Raw genomic sequence first — 24,854 nt, 5'->3', positions numbered from 1 at the left:
TGCCCCTGACTCACGACAGAACGACTCAGTCCTCCAGGGGTCCACGTGGCCTCCCGCTGCCTGGCAGGCGCTCACGTAGGCTTGGATGCTGCTACAGAGGATGCTGTTGTTCCCGCCACCCAGGCAGAGATCGAAGACGCAGTCATGCAGGGGGCCCTGGGGTTCCAACAGCTTGTGGCAGGCGGCCAGCGGCCCGGTGGGCTTGGTGAGAATCCCACAGAATTGCTCCTGTTGGTACTTCTCCTCCAGCTCGGGAGGACATTCACCCAGGCTGCAGTCTTCACCAGGCGGGCAGGGGGGTGGCAGGCAGGGCGAGCCGGGCACCTTCTCCTCCCAGGAATCTCCAAACTCACTGGAGCTGCCTGTCTGTGAGCCATCGGGCTTCTGGAAATCGTCACTGGGGTCCCCGTTGTAGTTCCCGCACAGGCCACACAGCTGCCGGTGGTAGTTGCCTGGGATGGTGACTCGAACGTTGTACTTGAGGTCATAGGCCACACGCAGACCAAAGTTGGTCTCCACCACGGCGTCTGAGCCATGCTGGAAGGCCCGAATCCGGCCCTGGTCCAGTTCTACAGGCAGTTTCATGTCCACACCGTTGACCTGCGAGTGGGAGAGGCCATGCTTTAGAGGGGACACTTCAGAAGGGCAGATCCTCTAGTTCTGAAAATCTGGCCTCACATCTCTGGGCCTGAGTTTCCCTCTGTGTAAAATGGGTATAATCACAGAGTCTCAAGGCTCCCTGAAGGCACTGTGGGCTAAGCATCAGACTGCTAACCATAAGGTCTGTGGTTCAAACCTACTGCTCTGTGGAGAAAGAGGAGGCTGTCTGCTCCCTTAAAGATGCCTGGGGAACCCTTAGGAGCAGTTCCTCTCTGTCCTACCATGTCATAACGAGTTGGAATTAACTGATGGTGTTGGGTTGTTGTTGTTTAAACAGGGTCTCAACAGAATAACAACATGACCAACAATTCACAGTTGGATATGGTGATTAATAATGTAGTAACTGACCCTAATGTCACCTGCCTGGGTTGCTACGCAGCTGGGGTTGACAGAAACTAATGGTTTCCATCTCACAGGGAAGCTGGGGATTCGGTGAGATGCAAATGACAAGAACACTGACAACTTTAGCCTATTTCAAGCTTACGATACACCAGACGCTATTCGAGAAGCCTGGAGTTCTGGTGTGGGGCTGTAGGATAAGCACTGGACCACAAGGGCAGTTTGAACCACAAGGCCGGCGGTTCAAATTCACCAGCCAGTCCTCGGAAACCCTATACAGGGTCGCTATGAGTTGCAACAGACTCAATTGTACTTAACAACAATTCTAGAAGCTTGGGGGTATATCTGGGAATATATGAAATCATTTCATGTCTGTCAGCACATAGTAAACACTTGATAAGTCTGCTATTTATCGACACTCTACTGGTCAGTATTGCTACTAGGACAATGATGATGGGGTTCTCTGGGAAGTAGATTCCGACTCATAGAGACCCTATAGTCATCCCACTCCAACTCTATAAAAGCCAAACTCATTACCACGGAACTGATTCTGACTCTTAGCAACCCTATATAGCATTACCGAAACTATGAATCCTTATGGGAGTAGCTAGCCTCCTCTTCTTCTGCAGACTGGATGGTGGTTTTGAGCTGCTGACCTTGTGATTGGCAGCCCAACACTTACCCTACATTATCACCAGTGCTCCTTATGGTCATCCCTCTAATGCAAGGGTAGGGAACGTCTGACCCTCAGGCCGTATAAGGCCCCTGCCAAGGCAACCGCAGCTCCAGCCATCACACTGTTGCTTTGGACTCATAACGATCCTGTATAGAGTTTCTGAGAAGCAACTTGTGAGTTTGAACCGCCAACCTTGTGATTCAAATCAACCTTGTGGTCAAATACTTATCCAGTACCACACAAGGACTCTAACAAAAATGCCTGGCTGATTCCATATGAGGTCTGAAAGGCACAGCAGATGAGCACAAGGTCAGGCGTGCAGACTGTCCTGGGAACCAGTTACTGTTTTGAGGAACAAATAAGCCTGTGGGTGTGAAATGTTTAGCAGCGAACAGGGTCTGAGGTCAGTTGTAAAAGCTGTCACTTGCTTACCATTGCTAAGGGGGAGCGGGGTGGTGATGGGATCAGCTGGAGTTGGCAACCCCGACTCACAGATTGTTCTCTGTTCTTGGCCCTTCCTGTCCCGGAACCTTCCCTACCTCTGAATGTACCACGTGCTGACTCTGGCATCTGGACCCAGAAGGTGGATAGGATGAAGTTGGGCATGGTCAACAGACCAAGGGGTTGAGAGAAGGGGAGAATAAAGGACACAGAGAGGGGAGACCAGGAGACATAGAAAGGAGAGATGGGGGGACAAGAGAGAGGAAACTGAGAGGCAGACTGAGGGGAGACCAGAGGAGCCTGAGGGGAGACTGAGCCACTTGGGGTTAGGTCCAGGTCCTGAGATCTCCTCCCTCTTTGGATCTCCACTCCAGGCTCTGCCAGGCTCCTCCTATCCTCGGGGACTGCATGCCTTCAATGCTCTGAGCTCTGTGCCTCTACTCCCAAGCTACGCTGCTACCCATCCCTCCCACAGACTGCCCTCCATCCTGCCTCACCGTGACTTTCCATTTGCTCCGCTCCAGCCTCAGGGTGTAGTTAGACACCTGGACAGTCACTACTTTGGTCACACTGACTTTCCCATTGCCCCAGGCCACGTTCTCCTGCAGGACAGCGAACTGTTCCAGGCCGGGCTGGGCTCCACAGGTGCGAGCCAGCGAGTACACGCAGGTGCCCATGAAGTCAAAGCGGCGGCCATCAAAGGTGGTGTAGTGGGGGTCTCCTGATGCCTGACAGGTGGCTGAGCCCACAACCACGCAGCCCAGAACGCCATTGGATGGCTTACAGGCCTCATGTGGGCCGCAGATGGAGGGCTCGCAGGACACCTGGCCGTCCTCCTGGCAGCGGCAGAGAGACTCGCAGCCTGGGCCAGGGTGGAAGGTCTGGCCCGGCGGGTGGTAGACGCCTTGGTGCACGCAACCACAGGAAGTCAGGGGCACGCAGGACTCGCCACTCAGCGCAAAGCCTTCGTCACACTCACAGCCTTCGTGGCACTCCGAGCCACAGCCCCCGGGCACTGGGAGGTCTCCGCAGGACAGTGGACAGCCATGGGAACATGCCTCATAGTGGCTGTTGGGTGGGCAGCTCGGTGCTGCAGGGAGAGAGGCCATCAGATTAAAAATCTCTGTCCCTCCCCAAATTCCAGTTCCTCCAGCGTATACAATCAATGTTTCCCTCAAACAGCACAACAAAGCTACCCCTGAACCCAATCAAGCCTCTATCTGTTCAATACGGTAACCACTAGCCACTTGTGGCTATTTAAATTAAGTTAAAGTAAGACTTAGTTCCTCAGGTACACTTCAGGTAACATTTCAAGTGCTCAATAGCCACATGTACCTAGTAGCTGCCTATAGTGATGAATTTTATGTGTTAACTTGACTAAACTATGATTTCCAGTTGTTAGCCAAATACTAGTCTAGTTGCTGCCACGGAATAGTCGCATGTGATTAAACAGCTGGCCTTGGGTAGATCCTAATCAGGGTCGCTATGAACAGATTTGACAGCACTTAACAACAACAAATGTAACATAAAATAACAAAAATAATGAAATAATCATGACAAAAGGTAGCATAGTGTAGCATAATGTAACATAATGCAATGTAATATAATCACTTTCAGCAATGCAATATAATGTATGTAATGTAATCACTTTCAGCAATGCAATATAATGTATTAATGTAATCACTTTCAGCAGTGCAATGTAATGTAATATAATGGCCTTCAGCAATGCAATGTAATGTAATGTAATCACATTCCACAGTGCAATAGAACGTCATCAGTTGAGGCCATACCAGTGTAGACTGGATCCTAAGCCTAATTATTTCTTTCAAAAAGACCAGAATAGACACAGAGACACTTGTACATGGGGAAGACAAGTAACACCAAGGAATGTCTAGGAACCAAGGAGTGCCTTGCCTATGTGATAAACTGCCCATGACTATCCCTTGATTCTGGGCGTGGCTACCACTCTCGCTTTATCCAATGAGGCATTAGCAAACGTGAGCCAAGCAGTTTCTGTTTTGTCCCATACTCTATCCCCCGTGCCTAGGACAGTGCCTGCAATCCAGTAAGTGCTCATTAAATATTTACTGGATGAATGAACATAAGCTAAAGGAAGAAAAGGGTTGATGTGAGAGTCATCTATTTATCATGCATACTTTTTAATGAACTACTAATAGTTGTGTGTACTGCTGTCTGTTTCGTTGTTAGGTGCTGTCGAGTGGATTCCGACTCATAGCGACCCAATGTACAACAAAACTAAACACTGCTCGGTCTGGCACCATCTTCAGCATTGGTACATTTTAACCCATTGCTGCTGCCATTACGTCATTCTATCTCTTTGGTTGGTGGGGGGAGGTGTCTTCCTCTTTCTCGCTGTCGCTCCACAGTACCAAACATGTACCAAACTTCTCCAGGGACTGGTGTCTCCTGATATCATGTCCAAAGAATGAGAGACGAAGTGTGTAGCTATTGGAAATGATTAAGAGAGTTGCTTAAGTCAAATAAAAAGTTTACTTTAAATGGTTACTAGTTCATTGATCATTGTGGAAACTAGATGTTGGATAGGAGGTGAATCTCTGTCTTTTTGAGCATGTTCAAAAATTCCATAATAAAAAGATTTTAACAAGTCAAACGTTATCATTTTTTGGAGATTATATCGTTTGCAACTGGTGACACTTAAGATGAAAAACTAAAGATGTCAACTTAAAAATGGGGAACTGCTAAAGATCTTTTGCTGAAAATTCATCAAGCTCTTGATTTAGGTTGTGAGTGCATTTCTGAATCTGTTTTTGGTATTTCAATCATGAACTAAAGTTTTTTTAAAAATTAGATCTGAGGATGCATGGCTTTTCGAGCTTTTATAGACAAGCAACAAATGTTTGAAGAGCACTTCTGTGTTGACGTCCATAGTGAGGTTTCAAACTGACTGCCCAAGGGGCCAAGCAGATACAACTGAGTGAAGTAGGCCATGTGGGGAGATTCGACAGCACTTAACAACAACAACAAAGGTCATGAGAACAACAGGAGAGGGGACCAGACCCCTTTAAGGCAGTACCATCTGCTCACTTTTGAATGACAGCCGCCATGTGGCAACCAGACCCAAAGTCACCAGATGTAGTCAGTCATTACATGAAACGTTCCTGCATGACTTCCTAGTTGTGATCCTGGGCATAAAAGTTAACCTATCTAAGTATCAGTATCCTCATCTGTTAAATGGGTATAACCAAAGTCCCTACCTCATAGGACTGTTTGTAGTCATTAAATGAATAATGATATTAATGTTGATGAATACACATAAGGCTGATTCCTGCCCCCCACCCCCACTCCGGTACTCACGGCAGAGCTCCTCTGTCCTCCAGGGGTACACGGTGGCCCCAGCGGCCTGGCATGCAGCAGCGTATGCAGCCAATGCGTCACACAGTGGTCCAGACTGGCCTGGCAGCAGACAGAGGTCGTACACACAGTCCCGCACAGCGCCCTGGGGGTCCAGTATGTCATGGCACTCCCGGAAGGGACCCTCAGGGTCGGCAAGGATCCCACACTCCTTCTTGCTCTGCAGTTGGTGGGCCATCAGGGACTCCAGATCGGGACAGTCACCCGGCTCAGTTGCTCCACAGCCTGGCCTTGTCTCCTCCTGCCAGCTGTTTCCGAAGGCCAGCGCACTGGAAGCCTGGCCCCCACCCCGCAGAGCCAGGTCATCACTTGGGTCTTCATTGAAGTTTCCACAGAGCCCACACAGGGCCCCAGCATAGCTGCTGGGCACCTGGACAGTCACATGGGCGTTCCAGTTGTAGGTGACGGTCAGGCCAAAATCTGTGCGCACAACAGCATCATTGCCTTGGCGGAACACCTGGATTTGCCCATCTGCCGCATGGAAGGGCAGATACTGAAGGACACCATCCACCTAGGGTAGAAATAGGGAGACAGGCGTCAGGGTGCTCCTAGCTCTGTGGTCCACCTCTCTCTCCCTCAGCTCCAGCCACTCTGGCCTGCTAGCTCTTCTCCTGAGCACATTACGCTTCATCGTTCCTATGGGCCCTTGCACTTGCTGTTCCCTTGGCCTGGCACACATCCAACACTCTTCATCCTTTTGTGATCAGCTTAAATCCAAATTCCTTACCCAAGGCCTTCAAAACCTACCTGATTTGACTGCCCATTACCTCCTTGGTCTAGTCTCCTCCTATAGTCTCCTCCTGCTCCTCCTCTGCCTCACTCTGGCTTCATTGATATTCCTCGAACTCACCAAGCTTAAGGCAGCCTAGAACACCAGCTCTCACCTCTCATTGGCTGCTTCTTCTTCATCCTTCAGGACTTGGCTTAAACCGAAGCCCTTACCTAGAAGGTCCTGCTGGACCTGACCCCCGTCTGCCGGTGTCTACATCACCCACCATATTGCTCACTCAACTCCGGTCACCCTGGCCTCCGTGCTGTTCCCCTGAAAGTGCATTCCTACCCCAGGGCTTTTGAGCTTGCTTTGCCCTATTCCTGGATTTAAAAAACAAAAACCAAAAAACTAAATTTACTGCCATCAAGTTGATTCTGACTCATAGAGACCCTACAAAACACAGTAGAATTGCTCCTTAGGGATTCCAAGACTGTAACTCTTTTCCGGAATAGAAAGCCCCATAAGTAGGTTTGAATCATGGACCATGCTACTTAACAACACTGTTATTACTATAATGGGCTCAAAGGAGCTCTGGTAGCGTAGTGGTAACGAATCCGGCTGCGAACCTTAAGGTCAGCGGTTTGAAACTACCAGCCGCTCTGCGGGAGAAAGATGAGGCTTTCTACTCCCGTAAGGATTTACACCCTCGGAAACCCTGTACAGGGTCGCTATGGGTCGGAACCGACTCGATGGCACTTAACAACAACAACAACTGCCAGTTTCTCTAGAGGTAGGATTTCCTTTACTTCTTACCTTTTCTGTCACCTCACTTTTCTCCAGAAAAGTGCTCAAGTGTGCAGTGTCAGACTTTATAACAAAATAGGAACAATGTTTACTAAACACTGGGTGCCAAATTCTCTTTTTAATACCCTACACAAATAAACTTACCAGTGCCACCCCCCCAATCACCCTGTGACTATCCTGGTTTTACAGAGGGCAGCTTTGATGTCCAAAGAGGCCAAGTCACACAGCGAAGAAGAGACAGTGCTGCCTAGTTGGGGACCCTGGACTTAACCACTGGTTACTGGTTCCCCATGGACTCCTGTGTAGTGCTGTGGGATAAACACTGGATTGTGAACCACAAAGTTGGTGGTTCCAACACATGTTGGAAACCCTATACAGAGTCATCATGAGTTGGAATCGATCTGACAGCACTTAACAACAAACCGGTTCACCCTCAGTCCCACCCAGAGTCCAGAGCCTCTGCTCTTTGGAGAGGGGTGTCCCCTGGTCCACTACCCAGCCCGAATGCCACGCCACTCACCAGCACTTGGCCAGGGTGCTCCCGGCGCACTTCCACTACCACGCCGCGGGCCTCCAGGCGCACGGCCCGTGTGTAGCTCACAGTCTGGCTGCCCCGATGTTCATTTTCCACCAGCACCCGGAAAGTGGGCAGCTCCGAGTTCTGACCGCACGAGCCGGCCAGCAGGTACGTGCAGGTGCCCATGAAGTCGAAGCGTCGCCCGTCGAAACTGACATAGTGCGGGTCTCCGGACGCCTGGCAGCTCCCAAAGCTGTCGGGGTAGCAACCCAGAAGGCCTCCCTGGATGTCGCAGCGCTCGCCCTCAGGGCAGCCATGAGTGTCGCGGCAGCGCACCTGTTGGGTGGCGCCGTCGCACACGCAGCGCCGCTGACACTCCTCGTCCGCCCACACCTCCTGGCCGGGCGCTAGAGGGCGGCCTTCGAAGATACAGCCGCAGGCCGAGACGGGCACGCAGGCGCCGCCGCTGGCCACGAAGCCGGGGAGGCAGACGCAGCCCTCCACGCACGGGCGTCCAGAGCAGTTGGCGGGCGCCGCTGCAGAGTTGCAGGTAGCCGGGCAAGCGGGGCCGCAAAGCTCGTAGCGGCTGTTGGCCGGGCAGGACAGGGCTGGGGAAGGCAAGAGAGAAAGAGACCCGGCCTTAAGGGGCGCCTCCTTGGCCTGGGCGCCAGTGATTCTCTCCCTAAACGCCTCTTCTCCCGCAGAGCTTCCCAGCTCTCAGGTCTCAAAGAGGTCGGTGCCTCGCCTTCCCTCCTCACTCAGTGGACCACCAATCTCATCTGCTAGTCAATTCCATGAGTTCCATATTCAAAATCTATACAGAATCTGTCCCCTTCTCCTCTCAGCATGATCCTCACCCTGGGCCGGTTTACCACAGTGGCCCCTCACTAGTGGTCCCCCTGATCCAACTCCTCCACAGTCTGCTACCCACAAGAAACTAGAGGGACTCCTGAGTGGCCACCTGCATCAGATCCCATCTCTACACTGTCCTGCGTCCACCTCTTTCCTCACTCAGGGGAAAACCCAAAGTCTCCAACGCTTCCCTAAAGGCCCCCCAGGGTCTGCCTAGCCACCTCTCTGCCCTCATCTCCTTTCATTGTCCCCCTTGCTTACTCTGCTCCAGGCACATAGACCACCCCCCCCTGTTCCTCAGGCTCCTCCTACCTCAGGGCCTTTGCACTGGCTGTTTTGTTTGTCAGTACTGCCCTTTCCTTAGACAGTCAGTACAATACTGATATGTGGTTAAGAGCCAGGCCGCTGGAGCCCAGACGACCTAAGTTCAAGTTCCGGGTGTCTCAGCTTCCCCATCACTAAAGTAGGATTCTAGTAAAGCCAACCTCACTGCGTCGTGGCGAAGATCAAACAAGCATCATTCTCCCTACTGAGCTGACTCCGTCACATTATTCTGGTCTTGGCTCCAATGTCACCTACTCAGGAAGCTTTCCTCATCCCCCCTCCAACTGAGTCTCCAGTCAAGTGACCTTGACTTGATTCTTTTTGCTCTTTAAAGATACTTAATGAATTACCTGTTCTATCTCTTCAACCCCACCCCACCCCCAAGATATAAGTGAACTTGTCTGTCTTGATCTTGGATGAATCCCCATCACCAAGGACACAGTCTGCCCTCTGCCACTGCTATTGATGGAACAAAGTACACGTGTCCTGCGGAGTTCCAAAAGCTCTAAATCTTTACAGGAGCAGACAGCCTCATCTTTCTCCTGAGAGGCAGTTGGTGGGTTTGAACCACCATTCTCATGGTTAGCAGCCCAATGTTTAACCGACTACATCACCAGAGCTCCTTAGGGCACTGGTGCATTGTGTATATGTACAGTATGTACTGTAGAAATGAATGAGTGAATGAATTAATTCCCTGGTTCTTCTTTTGTGTCATGCATTGGAGAACTGGGCGGGGTGGGAGGAAGCTTACTGAAGAGGGACCAGTACAAACTCAAACTGGCCTCTGTGTCATGCCTACACTCATTCCCCTTCAGAGATCCCCTGGGCCTGGACCTGGACATCTCTTCCTTCCACTTCCCTTCTCTTTTCTGCTTCCTGAACATTTCTTTGGGAACCCCACAAGGGCAGGGACAGGTGTATCTTGTTCCTTACTATATACTCCATATCATCATCACAGGGCCTGGATCAGGCAATGCATGTTGAGTGAAGTGAATGAATGAATAAATGGCTAAGTGGATAGAAACTTGGCTAAGGAGCTTAGACTTTATCCAGAGAACAATGGTGAGCCGTGGAAGTGTTATAAGCAAAGGAAGATGCTCAGATTTCTGCTTGGGAACATTCCACTCTATCTCTCATGCCAAATCTTTGCAGTACTCTTCTCTTGGCCTCAAATCCTCTTCCTCTTCAATTTTCTTTCTGGCTAGTTACAACCCTCCTATGGGTCTCATTCCTTTCTCTTAGGAAACTCTCCTTGACCACCCAGGCTGAGCCATGAACCTTCTCTGGGCTTCTCCGATCTCAGCTCCTGCCCCTCTGGGCTGTCACTATATAGAGCAGGGGTGGGGAACATCCGACCCAAGGGCTTTGTATAAGGCTGTGAAATCATTTGGTCTGGCCTTGCCAAAGCAATGGCAAGCAGGACTCAAAATTCAGTAAATCTAGGAGCTTTTTTCATAGCAACATAAAGGTATATTAAGTGATGTTATATATATCCAAATGGCCCTTGATAGAAAAAAGAAGTTCCCCACCCCTGATCTAGATGGACAGGCTCAGTGTAGACAGAATCAGGCAGGTTCTGGCATTGTCCAGCACCAGACTGAACCACATTAAGTGCTTGGGTTCCTTCCCTCCACCATGTGTTCCCAGCCTCTAGTAGGGGATCACTTACGGCAATTGGCTGGTGACCTCCAGTCCCCGACAGAGATGCCCAAATTGAGACAGGCCTGGGCATAGGCGCTGAGGCCACGGCACAGGCTGGGCCGGTCCCCGCCAACCACGCACATGTCATATACACAGTCCTCCAGGAAGGACCGGGGGTCCAGGATAGCATGGCAGGCGGCAAAGGGGCCATTGATCTGGGTCAGCATGCCACAGAGACGATCCCCTTCGTAGTGCTGAGCCTGGCCTGGAGTACAGGAAGGACAGTTGTCCTGACAACCATCTTCACACAGATAGTCACCATCATCCAGCTTCCAGCTCTGGCCAAACTCAACAGCGTCAGCTGCCTGCTCCAAGTCAGGTGTGAGGAAGTCGTCAGCGGGGTCACCATTATAGTTGCCACACAGACCACACACCTGGTCTTGGAAGTTAACGGGCAGACTCAGAGTCAGCTTGCAGTCCCAATCGTAGATGACCACCAGCCCAAAGTCCAGCTCCACCATGGCACGTGTCCCGCTCTGGTACACACGCAGGCGGCCCTCACTCAAGGAAACTGGCAGGCGGGAACGCTGGTTGTCGATCTACAAAGGGGGGGATGTGTATGAGTTTGGGTGGTTAGTCCCCTGGGTGGCCTAACCTTCAGCCCCTCATCTCTTCCCATTCGCAACCTGTCCTCCACATGCATTTGGATTCCTCTGTCACTGCCACCGACCAAGCCTGTTACATCGCTGGATCTTTACTCTTAGGGTTCTCCTAGTCTGAAATGCTCTGGCCCTAAGATGTCCACGGGCTCACTCCCTCACTTCATACAAAACCTTTGCTCTAAGGCCTTCCATGCCCATTCTATTGTATTTTATTTACACTTTAATTTTTTTTAATGACAAACTTTCTGTTATATATATATTTTTAACACACACAAACAAAGCTGACGTTTTCTGATACTTTTACAAACTTGCCTGATCTTAACAATCCCTTGGAGCTCTTACTGAAAGTTTCATGCTCCACCTCAAATCTAGTGACTTAGAGACCTAGGAATCTTTCTCACAAGATACCCACCCAGAGGATACACATGATGGAACAGGTTTGGAAAACAACATAGAAGAAACCTATTTTACCAATTTACTTATGGGTGTTCTAGATGAGCAGTCCAAGTATAGACTGTGTTCCAAAAGTTCATTTCTAAACTAGTTTTTAGGACTTGGAATAATATTTTCCTAATGAAACAAAGTAATCAATGGTGGTAAGTTTTCTTCAAAAAACTATTAAATCCTTTACCCAATTCACAACAAAAAGTCTAAAAAAACGCTTACTCAATCTTGATAACAGGTCTGAAGTATAGTAAAAACAATTTAATTTGTGAACCAATCACATTTCGAAAGTTGAAAAACAAAGTTGGCCAATTAGAATGTATTTTCTCATCGACTAGCACTGTGATGAACATTGGTGTATATATATATATATGTTGTTGTTGTTAAGTGCCATCGAGTCGGTTCCGACCCATAGCGACCCTGTACAGGGTTTCCGAGGGTGTAAATCTTTACGGGAGTAGAAAGCCTCATCTTTCTCCCGCGGAGCGGCTGGTAGTTTCGAACTGCTGACCTTAAGGTTCGCAGCCCGATTCGTAACCACTACGCTACCAGAGCTCCATATATATATATATATACGCATATATCTACTCGTGATCTGGCTCGTATTTCTTGGACTATCCTATTTTATGTAGTGGTTACGAATCGGGCTGCGAACCTTAAGGTCAGCGGTTTGAAACTACCAGCTGCTCCGCGGGAGAAAGATGAGGCTTTCTACTCCCGTAAGGATTTACACCCTCGGAAACCCTGTACAGGGTCGCTATGGGTCGGAACCGACTCGACGGCACTTAACAACAACAACAACAACAACATCCTATTTTAAATGGCAATCCCTAACATCACAAGGTCAGCAGTTCGAAATTACCAGCTGTTCTGCAGGAGAAAGATGAGGCTTTCTGCTCCCGTAAAGATTTATAGCCTCGGAAACCCTGTACAGGGTCGCTATGGGTCGGAACCGACTCCACGGCACATCACAACAACAACAAAATATACATACATATAAAAAAGTTCAAGGGAAAATCCCATTCTTTTCATTCCACTTTCCCACAGACTTTTGGAAGTCCCTTGTATAGAATCTCGGCGCATAGGACTTCTGAAAGGGGAATTGTTGGATGAAGGGGCCTGCCTCCTCCCATGACCTACTTCCCTATGTGGCTTCTGCACCAGAGAGTCTGGCTTTGGGACAGCTCCTGGGCTGCGGACACTCACCCGGGCGAAGCCAACCTCCCCGCGGGCCAGTGACACGGAGTGGCTATAGGCGCGCACGGTGACGAAGCCCACATAGGAGACCTTGCGGCTGCCGCGATGTTCGTTCTTGGCCTCCACGCTGAAGGCCGGCAGACTGTCGTCCGTGCTGCACAGCTCTGCCAACGTGTACGTGCATGTACCCATGAGGTCATAGCGGCGGCCATCGAAGGTGGTGTAGTGGGGGTCACCCTGGGCACTGCAGGTGGCCAGGGACTCAGTCACGCACTTGGCCTTCCCGTCCACCACCTGGCAGCGCTGCCCAGCTTTGCACGTCAAGTCTTCACACGACTCCACTGGCAGCAGGGCTAGGAGGGAGGAGAGGGGGAAAGAGTTAGAGTGTGTGTGTGTTTGTGTGTGTGTGTGGTGGGGAGTCAGTGTATATGTGTCAGTGTGTGTGGCGTGTATGTGTGTTCAGGGTGTGTGTGGTAATTCTGGTGCTCTCTCCCTGGGGAGTTTGGGCAGCTCTCTCAGAATTGCTCATTTTAAAAGTAGGGAAATTGAAGTTTGGAATCTCACTGGGTAAGAGCTGCCTCGGGTCTGATTCAACCTGGTTTCCTGATCACCTGATTACACATTTTCTTTTCTGCAGTTCAGCTCAGCTTAGCCCAGAGAAGCAAGAAGGCAGTGAGGAAGGACAGCTAGGGACCATCTGGGCTGTTATTTATATTAGCTGTATGTTGTTAAGTCGGTACCGACCCATAGCAACCCTGCATAGGATTTTTGAGGAGTGGCTGGTGAGTGTGACCCTTGCTGTTCAAACTGACTTTGAAGTCCAGTGCATGAACCCACCATGCCACACCAGGACTCCCCTAACTTAATGTCATCACGATGATTTGTACTCAGAGAGCCTGTAGGACAGAACTACTCCTTCAGGTTCTGAGACTAAATCTCTACGGGAGCAGACAGCCTTGTCTTTCTCCCACCAAATGGTTGGTAGTTTTCAGACACCCACCTTGTGGTTAGCAGCTCAATGCATAACCCACTGTGCCACCAGGGTGCCTTAAGAATCATCAGAGAAATGTTCATCTGTGTTGGTTCTCTCTCTGTTTCTTTTCTCCCCACCTGGGAATATGGATTTTCTTTTTAAGGGCAGAAAGTGGAAGATGAGTGGGAACCATGGTGAAGTAGGGCTGCCTAGGTTTGAACCCTGTCTCCCCCAATTAGCCTTGTGACCTTGGACAAGCGATTTAAATCCTCTGTGGCTCCACTTCCTCATTTGTAATATGGGTAGATAATAAAACCTTCTTCATAAAAATATTTTTGGGGGGGAGGCAGGGATGTTGTCTGATTTAAATGTGTTAATATAGCAAGGAGCTCTGGTAGCGTAGTGGTTACGAATAGGGCTGCGAACCTTAAGGTCAGTGGTTCAAAACTACCAGCTGCTCCATGGGAGAAAGATGAGGCTTTCTACTCCCGTAAAGATTTACACCCTCGGAAACCCTGTACAGGGTCGCTATGGGTTGGAATGGACTCAATAGCACTTAACAACAACAACAACAATATAAGCAGAGTTTGGAACTGAACTCAGATGTTAACTGAGTGTTAATCATTATAATTGGAGCCCTGATGTTTCACTGTAGGATAAGCACTGGACTGTGAGGTCAGTTTGAGCTGTGGTTCAAACTCACCAGCCACTCCTCGTAAACCCTGTACAGGGTTGCTAAGAGAAGGAACCAACTCGACAGCAATTAACAACAATCTCCATTTGACATGGTTTGCCCTCACTATCAAGCCCAAAGTGACCCCTTAAAGTTGAGGCTTTCAAGACCCTTGAGGGGTAATAGTTTTGCCTGTACTGGGAACCCCAATGTCTTGGTTTCTACTTTGAGGGGAAGGTTCACATAGGAAGAAAGCCACCCTTCCTCCATCTACTTTCCAGTCTTCAAAACCCTCGCCTAACCCAATAGCTCACACTTACTGCAATGCTTTTGAGTAGATTCTGTCTTACGGTAATCTTACTGGACAGAGAGGAACTGTTGTTCCATAGCGTTTCTGAGTCTGTAAATCTTGGTGGGAGCAAACAGCTTCATCTCTCTCCTGCAGAGCCCCCAGTGGTTTTGAACTCCAATCTTTCTGTTAGCAGACCAATGTTTAACCCACTGTGCCACCACGACTCCTTCGCTCACCTTTATATAGCCCTAATCACTTTCTATAAGGAGCTCTGGTAGCATAGTGGTTATGAGTCGGGCTGCTAATCTCATGGTCAGCAGTTCGAAACTACCAGCCGATCCATGGGAGAAAGATAAGGCTTTCTGCTTCTGTAAAGATTTACAGCCATGGAAACCCTGTACAGGGTTGCTATGAGTCAGAACCGACTCCATGGTATATAAACATCACAAGCTCCATCACCAATCACTTTCCATATACCAACCCTTATGAGGTGGGTACAATTACTATGCCCATTTTCCAGATGTGGAAACTGAGTCCCAGAAAAATGAAGTCACTTGCCTAAGATCACACAAGCAGAGCTTGGATTTGAACCTCAGCACTCTGGCCCTAGTATTTGTGCCCTCAAAATGCCCACTGCACTACCTGGTGGGAGTTCTCCAACAGGCCTGAGACCATGTACAGTAGCTCAGGATCTTGTAGATTAACTATATTAAGACATGTGTATGCCCAATCCCTGGTATATTGAGAGAAACGCCACCCACACCATGGTGTTGTTATTATTAAGTGCCATTGAGTCAGTTCTGACCCATAGTGACCCTGTATGGGGTTTCTGAGGAGTGGCTGGTGAGCTTGAACCAACAACCTTGAAGTTCAAAATGACTTTGCAGTCTAGCACATTAACCCACAGTGCCACACCAGGACTACCATAGTAGTCATGATAATTATTGTACTTTTGTTGTTGTTGTTAAGTGCCATCGAGTCGGTTCCGACCCATAGCGACCTTGTAACAGGGTTTCCGAGGGTGTAAATCTTTACGGGAGTAGAAAGCCTTATCTTTCTCCCGCGGAGCAGCTGGTAGTTTCGAACCGCTGACCTTATGGTTCACAGCCCGATTCATAACCACTACGCTACCCATTGTACTTTTAGATCACCTCAATTTGGCATGGACGGTCCTATTGAATGTGGGGATAAAGGGAAGCAATAGTTATCATTTGTTATAACTGTTGTTATGTGCTGTTGAGTCAATTCTGGCCCATTGCAACTCTGTATAGGGCTCCCAAGGAGTGACTGGTAGGTTCGAACCAACCTTGTGGTTAGCAGTCCTATGCTGATCCTACAGCACCATACCAGGGCTCCATTATAAGTATATCAGTTGCTATAATAACAAAATATTCTCAAAGTGACAGGAAAGAAGCTGCTGACCTGAGTTCCGCAGACATCCCCCTTTTGGGCACTCTGGCTGACCCCTAGGACCGTTTTCCAGTCTCCCCACAAACCAAAATCTGAAGGGTGATGCTGGACTCTGCCGGGACTTCTGGGAGCCCACTACAGGGCTCTGTCTGATGTCTCTTCTGACTGGCTGGTGCCCTGGGTCACACTGGGAGGGTTGGGGAGGCTAGGAGATGTCCTCCTTGAAGAAGGAGGACAGGGAGGAGGGAGATGAAGGTGGATAGCCCCCGCTCAGCCAGAAAACCCCAGAGGGGAGTGGAAAGGGAAAAAGAGAGGCTGCAGAGGGGTCACCAGGTGGCCAGGGACAGGAGTTATTTCCCAGCACTCACTCCGGCCGCAGGCAGCTGATGTCCCGAAGCCCATAGCCTCAGCCAGCCCGAAGACGAACAGCCCGAAGTCAGTGGTGGCCTCAGCCATGTGGAGCTTGTCAGCGGTACCGAGGTCCACCTCAGCATATGAGAACTCGCTGCCGGGCACAGCTACCCAGGTGGCCTTTTTTCCTAGTGTCTGTCCGTCCATGGTCAGCCCCTGAGCAGCCTTTGTCGGCGCCACCACCAGGGCCAAACTTTCAGTGCCTGGCACGCTCCTGACCACATAGGCAGGGCAGTAGGCTGCCACGTCTGGGACCAGGACTAAGTAGGGGTCATAGGTAATGTTACCCTTTGTGGAACCTGTGCCAAACAGCAGGACCTGAATGCCCACGTCTGCAGTCAGATACAGTGGCCGGGATGGCCGGATCTCAAATTCCACCACATCACCAGACTGAAGCCCACGGGAACCAGCGGTGCCCCCATGGTTGTAGGTCAGCTTTGTGGTCTGGCTGGCCACAACGTAGACCATATCATAGCGGACCTGAGAAGCCAAAGAGGGCACCACATAGCGGGTGCCCCAGGAGGATGTGGGCAGCAGTTGCTCTACCACATGGTTGCAGTTTGTGTGTTTCTGGGCACAGCTATGGCCAGAGAAGACAGCCACGGCACTAGTGGATGTGACTTTGGACCCTGAGAGATCAGCCTGGCTCTGTATCTGAGCCACATCAAAGGGTTCCAGAGTCATGCTCAGGACACTGCCCGCTGGGTAGAACTTGTTCTGGAACGTCACTGCCCCCTTCAGGTGGATACTGACCGAGGCACTTGCAGCGCCCGCCACCACAGCAAACTCCTTGAGATTCTTGGCTGAGGCACCTGGCGGTGTGAGCACAAAGTAATTGGTGCCCAGGGCACTGACTGGCCACAGCACAGTCACCTCTGCTGTGTTGGGCTTGACATTGAGGGCCTGCACAGAAATGGTGCGGTCTGAGTGCACCACCACTGCACGTTGGAAGATATTGGTGCCAATGATCTCAGCCCTGGAGCTGATATTGACCATGACTGACTGCCCGGGCTTCACAGTGATCTTCTTCGAGGTGTTGTCTGCCCGGTTGAGGATGGAGACCGAGGCAGGGTTCTCGGACAGACTGGAGATGAGCAGGCGTAGGTTGGCCACGCTGTATCCCAGCTGATAGTTCTGCAGGAAAGCAGTGAGGAAGTCCTCCCCGCCAGTGGTTCTGGGGCCCACTGAGGCCTCCTGGGTCAACCCTGGGGTGAGAAAATGCAATTGAGGGTCCACTTACCCTGCATCAGGGAGCTGACCCCCTGCCTGAATAAGCAACAGCAACCCGCAAACACACTGCCATCGAGTCGATTCTAACTCATAGCAACCCTACAGAGGGTTTCTGAGACTAAATCTTTAGGGGAGCAGACAGTGGCATCGTTCTCCTGCAAAGCGGCTGGTGGATTTGAACCACTGACTTTGCCGTTAGTAACCTAAATCACAGTGTGGCCAGGGCTCTTACTGAAATATTCATGTGGGCTTTTCCCTCTTTTCTTTCTTCATTCAGAAGTTACCTCTGAACTTTTCTGGGGTTTGGTGTCCAAAAAGCTGAACACTTTAGACAGAGGGGAGCTCTTCACATGCAGAGGGGACCAAGCAAATAATATTCATGGGTGAATCAGTTCTGGTGGGGACTTGGAGTTGCGGACACTCGTATCCCACTTCAAGTGGGTTGCTACTACTTTCACCAGAGTGATTGTTGAATTAGCTCAGACTCTTGGCGACATCATGAATGTGTCACGTACTCCACAGGGTTTTCAGTGGCTTGTTGTTGTTAAGTGCTCTTTAGTAGGTTCCAACCCCTAGCGATCGACCTTGTCGTGCAACTCACCTTGTGGTCCAGTTCATTATCCTGCAGTACCACATCACAACTTTAATGGCTAGTCTTTCAAAACTATATTGCCTTTCTTCTGAGGTGCCACTGGGTGGACTCAAACCTTTCAGTTAGCAGTGCACACATTACCTGTTTACACTGCCCAAGGTTACTGCTAACTCTACACTATTTCTTGATGAAGGATTACGGGCTAATTTTTTTTTTTTTTTTTTTTTTTTTTAATGACAATTCTTCCCAGTGTTCAAGAGAAGCTGACACTCTGAATTTTTATGAGAATTTTTTTGGCCAATGGCAGGCCTTAAACTGGCTGCAGCTTGTGATGTCTGTCTTAATGTCTGTCAGATTTAGGGGTATGTGTGAAGGAGGGCAAAGGAAAAAGAGGATTTTAGGAGTATAGACATAATACTGCCTCAAAACTAAGGGGAGATTGGGCTTCTCAACACTCCCCTACTAAGAAGAGATTCCCCAGGGCTGAGAGCAAGGGGGAGGAAAGATCTAAGGAATTGTGGGAGTTATAGAATGGCTAAGAGGAGTCTTGAAAGATATACCAGGCAAATACTATTAACTGATGGTGAATGGAGGGGGTTGTAATCATTGCAATGAAACCAAATATGATTAGCTGAGTGCAAAACCGATGTTCTCCCATGAAAACTATCACTCAGTTCACAATAAAACTTTAAAGAAAGAAAGAAGGCTAACAATATGACGCTTTTAAAATTGTGATTTTGTTTTCTTGGACATGTCAGTAAGTACATGCAGCTGATTGATAGATTACATTTTAGCAAAAATAATACTTATGACTCCATCAAAAAAAAAAAAAAAAAAGATATACCAGTGTTTCAGAAGGTCAGGGGATCAGGAACAAGGAACATTCAAAACAATCCAGATGGATGTTGGTTAGTGTCTAGAAGGTTCTGGTATCTCCTTCTCCCCCAGCCCCTGTACTTCGACTCTACCTAAGTCCCTGAGAGTTGCAGATGGTTAAGTGCTGGACTGCTAACTGAAAGACTGGAGGTTCAAGTCCACCCAGAAGCACCTTCAAAGAAAGGTCTTGTGCTCATCTTCCAAAAATTCAACCATTAAAAACCCTATGGAACACAGATTACTCTGACATCCACAGGGTCGCCATGAGTCCAAGCTGACTCGATGGCAGTGGTTACCTGAGATTCTAGGCATGGTCATAACCCTAGGAGAATTGGGAACAAAGTCCTCTAAGAATGACTTTAATGAAATTTCCTATATCCCCAGTAGAATGAAGACTCAGAGTCAAAAGTTTAGTAAATTGTAGAAAACCAAGAGCATGGTTCTTGCACACTGGAATTTATTGTCTATGATTTTCTTTCTCAAGAGCAGAGAGAGAATGGGGGGGGGGGCCGGGGGATTCCACCACATTTCTCTGCATTATCAAAGAGGTCTCTCAACCATCTTAGCTCACCTGGGGTGATACTATGGAGATAAGTTTGTGGAGAGGGCACAACAGGAGGCACAGTTCCCAGGATTGGGACAAGGACATACATGGGATCTTGGTCTGACTTACCCCACAGGAGGGTTGCTCCGGCCCAGAGCATCCACCAGCTCCACAGGAAACCCATGTCTGTAGCGGGAAAGAGAGAGGTGCCCCATGGAGACAGTGTCCCCAAAAGGACTGAGCGGTTTAGCCTCCTGACAAGGACCCCCTGGGTGGGCTGACATGGGGAGGGAAGTTAGGTAATAGATTCAAGTGTACGTGTGAGGATCTGGCTGTGGAGGGATCTGAGGTGGGGGCAGGAGGGCAGGATACAGGGGCAAGGTTGGGGAGCTGGCTATCAGGAGTCTGGGGATAGGGAAGGGAAGCCTAGAACCAGGGTCAAGAGTAGGTTCCATCTCTCACCTGCAAGGTTCCTGGAGCTGTAGGGCTAACCTGTGGGCCGGGCTTTATAGTCGGTTTCTTGACCCCTCAGGCCACACCCTGGGTCACCTGCCAGGCGGATTGTGCCAACTTCCCGGAGAGGCTATTGATTTCAGGAACTTGAGGAGCCCGAGGGTCTGGCAAGGGTGGGGAACTCACCTGGATGCCTGAACCCTGGGAGGAGAGTGAGAACAGCTGGTGGCTGTATCCAGAGAGCTGCTGGCAACTTCAGTCCTGGGAGGGTGGTGTCCCTGAGGGAGACAGCTGGGGAGCAGGGTGCTAGGGTCCGGAGTCCCTGGGAGGGTGGGGGGTGGTAGGAGTTGCCATTTAGTCTTGTTTGCTGACAGACTGGCTGGGTTCCCTCCTCTGACTTCTGCCAGGAATAACAGAAAGGACCCACATCCGGGTCTTGGCGGCTCCCCAGTCCCCAGGAGCCGACCCCTGGTCCTCAGCCACCCACCTACATCCTGTTTCCAGGCAATACTATGGGGCAAGTTTCTAGGGATGGGGCAGAAATCTGAGGCCCTGAATCAGGCTGGTGGTCTGATCTCATCTGTGAAATGGGTACAACAGAGCTAGCCTAGCTGGGCTTAATTCTTACCAGAGGGTGCTCTGTAAACCTTGTATATATGGTAGGGAGCAGAATAGGACTAGGGGCTGGGCTGTGTGTGAAGCTTGTTGTTGTTGTTGTCAGGTGCCATTGAGTCGGAACCGACTCAGAGCGACCCCATGCACAGCAGAACGAAACAATGTCCGATCCTGGGCCAACGCTTAGAGGTCCCTGATTCTTGGTTGCACACAAATATCCAGGTGCTTCTTCCTGGAGAGTTTTTGCTTTGTTTCTTTGTGTGTTTCTTTGTTTCTTTCTGTCCTCAGAAGATACTGACAGATCAGATTAGGGATGACTCTGTGTCTCCAGAGGTAGGCCGTGGGATTCCAGGTTGTACAGGGGAGCAAAGACGAGATAGCTGAGAGGCAGGTTAGGCTTTTGAGATGAAGTCAGCTCCTTCTGAGGGGCTGGCCTGACCTTGCCCTTTTCCCTCCTCCCAACTTCTGAGGTTCATTGTTTGCTGGGGAGTCTCCCCTGGAACCAGCAGCTGTAGAGCCTGATCTCCTCCAGACCCCACCTCTACAGCTGCTGCCCCCAGGGCTCCTCCTCTCTTATCACCAAGGCCTGGGTCTCTGGGTGACCAGGGTGGCTGAAGACTTTTCTCTCCTGGACTCTGGCAGCACCTCCATCCAGGGCAGTTCCCAGAGAGAAAGATAAAGGTTTGAAGTTAACTAGAACCCAAAGTCAACCAGGAAAATGAGGTGAGTAAACAGGAGACTGGATAAAAGTCAGAGATAACAAGAAACAAGCTCTGGGGTGGTCCCAGGGAAGCTGGGTGGCAAGGGGTGGGGGGAAAGCCTGGATCCCCAGGGGTCTGAGGGGGAGGAGGCTGCTAGGTCCTCAAGGGAAATAAAGTCTGGAGGGAAGGGGATACAGGGATTCTTGAAACAAAAACAGTGATGGCAAACCAAGGTGTCAGAGAATTGTAGGTTAGCTTTAGGGGTGACTCTGGCCTTAACTTCCTCTAAGCTTGGGGTCTATCCTGGTTGACCCCAGAGAGGATGCCCCCTCCTACTCTCAGCACTCAACACAAAAATCCCTCATTGCTTTCTGCAGCCAGGCTCCCCTCAGATGGAAGAGATAGATGGGAAATACCCCAAGTCAATACTGTGTACTAAGTGTAGTCCAAAAGTATTACTAGGGGTCCATTTCACACACGCAGGTTTATTCCAAACAAGACACATTTAAACATGTCTCTGAGATCAGTGGATGACTACAGACAAGTTCTCTCAGAAATGCACTCATCTTTGTCTTGTTAAGGTGCTGTCAAAAAAAGAAAAAGTAAGATCCAATCAAAACAATGGTTTCCAAGAGAGGCTACAGGGCCAATCAAATTCAAGGCAGAGGGTCACCTCAGAAAGCTATGGCTACTGCTGATGTAAGCTTGAGGACTAAGGTGCGCCTGACCCAGGCCATTGTGTTTTCAATAACCTCATATGGATGCGAAAGCTGGACAGTGAATAAGGAAGATCGTAGAAGAATTGATGCCTTTGAGTTGTGGTGTTGGAGGAGAATACTGAAAGTGCCATGGACTGCCAAAAGAACCAATAGATCTGTTTTGGAAGAGGTACAGTCAGAGTGCTCCTTGGAGGCCAGGATGGCTAAGCTTCGTCTCTCCTACTTTGGACATATTGTCCGGAGGAAACAATCGTTGGAGAAGATGTCATGCTGGGTAAGGTGGAGGGTCAGAGAAAAAGAGGAAGACCCCCATGAGATGGATCAGCCAGGTGGCATCATTGATGGACTCAAGTGTGGCAGCGGTAGTGAGGTTGGCCCAGGATCGGACATTGTTTCGTTCTGCTGTGCATGGGGTCGCTATGAGTCTGTTCTGACTCGATGGCACCTGACAACAACAACAACTGCTGTTTGGGACTCCCAATGGGAAACATTGATAGATTATATTAAGCTAGATAGGACAATCAAGGGGGTTTATTATGAAGATATTTTAAAACTGCATTAGTGAGAAAAAGGCCAGAAAAGCTGTGCAGAGGAATTATTTCCCCATCACAACAGTGCACCTGTTCATTCTTTGAGGTAAACATGGGCTGTTCTATGAGAATGTCATCGAAACCTTACCCTTCAAACTTCTTTTTGTTCCCCAAACTCAAATAGCTTTTTAAAAAGAACACAATGTGAGTCTGTGAGGATGCCCAAACTGCCATTTTTGATTTGGTATAAATTGAACAGTGCAGAAGTCTTCAGTGAAGGCACAGAGAGATGGAGACACTGCCTTCAGAAGTATGTAGACCTAGATGGAGGTTTTGTCAAGAAACAGTAGCTTCAGAGATGAGGACATGGAGAGAGAGAGCAGCTGAAGACTCTAGACTCAGGGAAAGAGAAAGGCTATGTGCTGGGGGCCAGGAGGCAGGCTTGCAGAATGTGCCTTTTGGCTGTTAAATTATTATATGTTCCTGAGTGTTTTTGTATACAACAACTACAAAAAAAACCAGAAGGAATTGAAGCAAATACTGTTGAATGATGGTGCATGGAAGGGATTGTAATCACTGCATTGAAATGAAATATGATAGGATGAGTGCAAAACCAATGCCATTTCTCCCATGTAAATGATCACTTAATTCACACCAAAAAAAGCTTTAAAAAATAAAAGAAACAGTAGCTTCAGGTGGAACTCTAAAATGGTGTGACCACTGTGGAAAATGGTATGGCTCTTCTGAAAACATTGGAAATAGAAACACCATATGATCCAGCAATCCCTCTACTTGATATAGATCTACAAGAAATAAGAGTCGTGACCCGTGTAGATATAAGCACACAGACGTTCATCACAGCACACTATACACAATAGCAAAAACATGGAGACAGCCTAAATGCTCATCGATGGAAGAATGGATAAACAAACGTTGTTATACATACACACAATGGACTAACATGCAACAGTGCTATGTTGAAGAATAATGACGAATCTGCAATACACCTCATAACATGGATGAACCTGGAGGACATTATGCTGAGTGAAATCTGTCAATCACAAAAGGACAACTATTGTATGAGACCACTATTGTAAAAACTCAAGAAGGGTTGGAAACGTAAAGGTAGACATTTTGTAGCAAAAGGAGGGGAGTGATTGACTTTGCAGTCTAGGAGCAGAGGTCCCCATCAAGGGAGAAGAGCAGAGAGCGAGACCCTACCCAGAGAAGCAATGATGCCAGAGATGGAGGCAGAGACGATGACGTGGAGAGATGGAGTGGCTGGGGCCTTTAGACCCAGAGAGGGAGAGGGGCTGTGTGCTGACGACCAGGGGGCAGGCTTGTAGGGTATACCCTTTGGTTGGTTGATGATGCATGGAGGGGATTGTAACCATGGCAATTAAATGATATACGATAGGATGAATGTAAAACTAATGTTCTCCCATGTAAACTATCACATAATTCACAATAAAACATTTTTTTAAAAACCCAAAACATCAAGAAAAAGTTTCCATGCTAAAAATAAATATTCTTTGGTGTTGCTAGGGTTGAGAGGGAAAGGAAAGTAATTTACTGGCTAAAAGGTAGACACACATTTTCTCAGGTGATGTTGTTGTTAAGTGGTTCTGACCCAAGGTGATGGTATACAGGGTTTCTGAGGAGTGACTGGTGAGCTTGAGCCACCAACCTTGCAGTTCAAACTGCTTTGCAGTCTGGTACATTAAGCCACAGCGCCACACCAGGACTCGGGTGATGGGGAGGGCAATATACAAGAAGAGGGAGGTTGGCAGAAGAATAATGAAGACAGGTGAAGACACAGGGAGGTAATGTGAGGACTAACTCTTAGGATGGTCCATCTTCAGGAGTGAAGGGATTCCAGGAAGTTGCTAACTAGTGTAACCATGGAAGCTCATGGTGGGGGCGGGAGTGGGGGGATGGAACTTGTTTGGAAGGCTAGAAACTTTAAATAAGAATGCAACCATCAAGGAGAGTGGGCTATGTCCAGGAAAGATTGTTAATCCCATTGTACTCAGTCAATGAGGAACCAGGAGACGACTTTCTCAGACTAGGAGACAAAATTCTTTGCAAACCGGCTGCACCACATGTCTGCCCTTGTCTTCTGGATTTGGCGCCCGATTTTGCAAAATCGAATAAGAAAGTCTCATGCTTTCTA

General features: G+C 49.0%; 1 protein-coding gene across 1 annotated transcript in view; it reads right to left on the bottom strand.

Moving 5' to 3' along the window:
- FCGBP (Fc fragment of IgG binding protein) overlaps positions 1 to 19,847 on the bottom strand; it is a 44,761-nt gene extending 24,914 nt beyond the window's left edge. Inside the window, exons 1-8 of the mRNA XM_006871525.1 lie at positions 19,793 to 19,847; positions 16,379 to 17,626; positions 12,672 to 13,015; positions 10,388 to 10,958; positions 7,546 to 8,150; positions 5,453 to 6,020; positions 2,614 to 3,206; positions 15 to 600 (exon numbers count right to left, since the gene is read on the bottom strand). Of these exons, the coding sequence (XP_006871587.1) occupies positions 15 to 600; positions 2,614 to 3,206; positions 5,453 to 6,020; positions 7,546 to 8,150; positions 10,388 to 10,958; positions 12,672 to 13,015; positions 16,379 to 17,626; positions 19,793 to 19,847 (4,570 nt within the window). The remainder of the gene's footprint in view (positions 1 to 14; positions 601 to 2,613; positions 3,207 to 5,452; positions 6,021 to 7,545; positions 8,151 to 10,387; positions 10,959 to 12,671; positions 13,016 to 16,378; positions 17,627 to 19,792) is intronic.
- Between the last annotated feature and the right edge of the window lie 5,007 nt (positions 19,848 to 24,854).

This window comes from Chrysochloris asiatica, unplaced genomic scaffold (genome assembly GCF_000296735.1).
Source record: "Chrysochloris asiatica unplaced genomic scaffold, ChrAsi1.0 scaffold00168, whole genome shotgun sequence".
NCBI classification, from domain to species: Eukaryota; Metazoa; Chordata; class Mammalia; order Afrosoricida; family Chrysochloridae; genus Chrysochloris; species Chrysochloris asiatica.
This window is presented reverse-complemented; position numbering and strand designations above follow the sequence as displayed.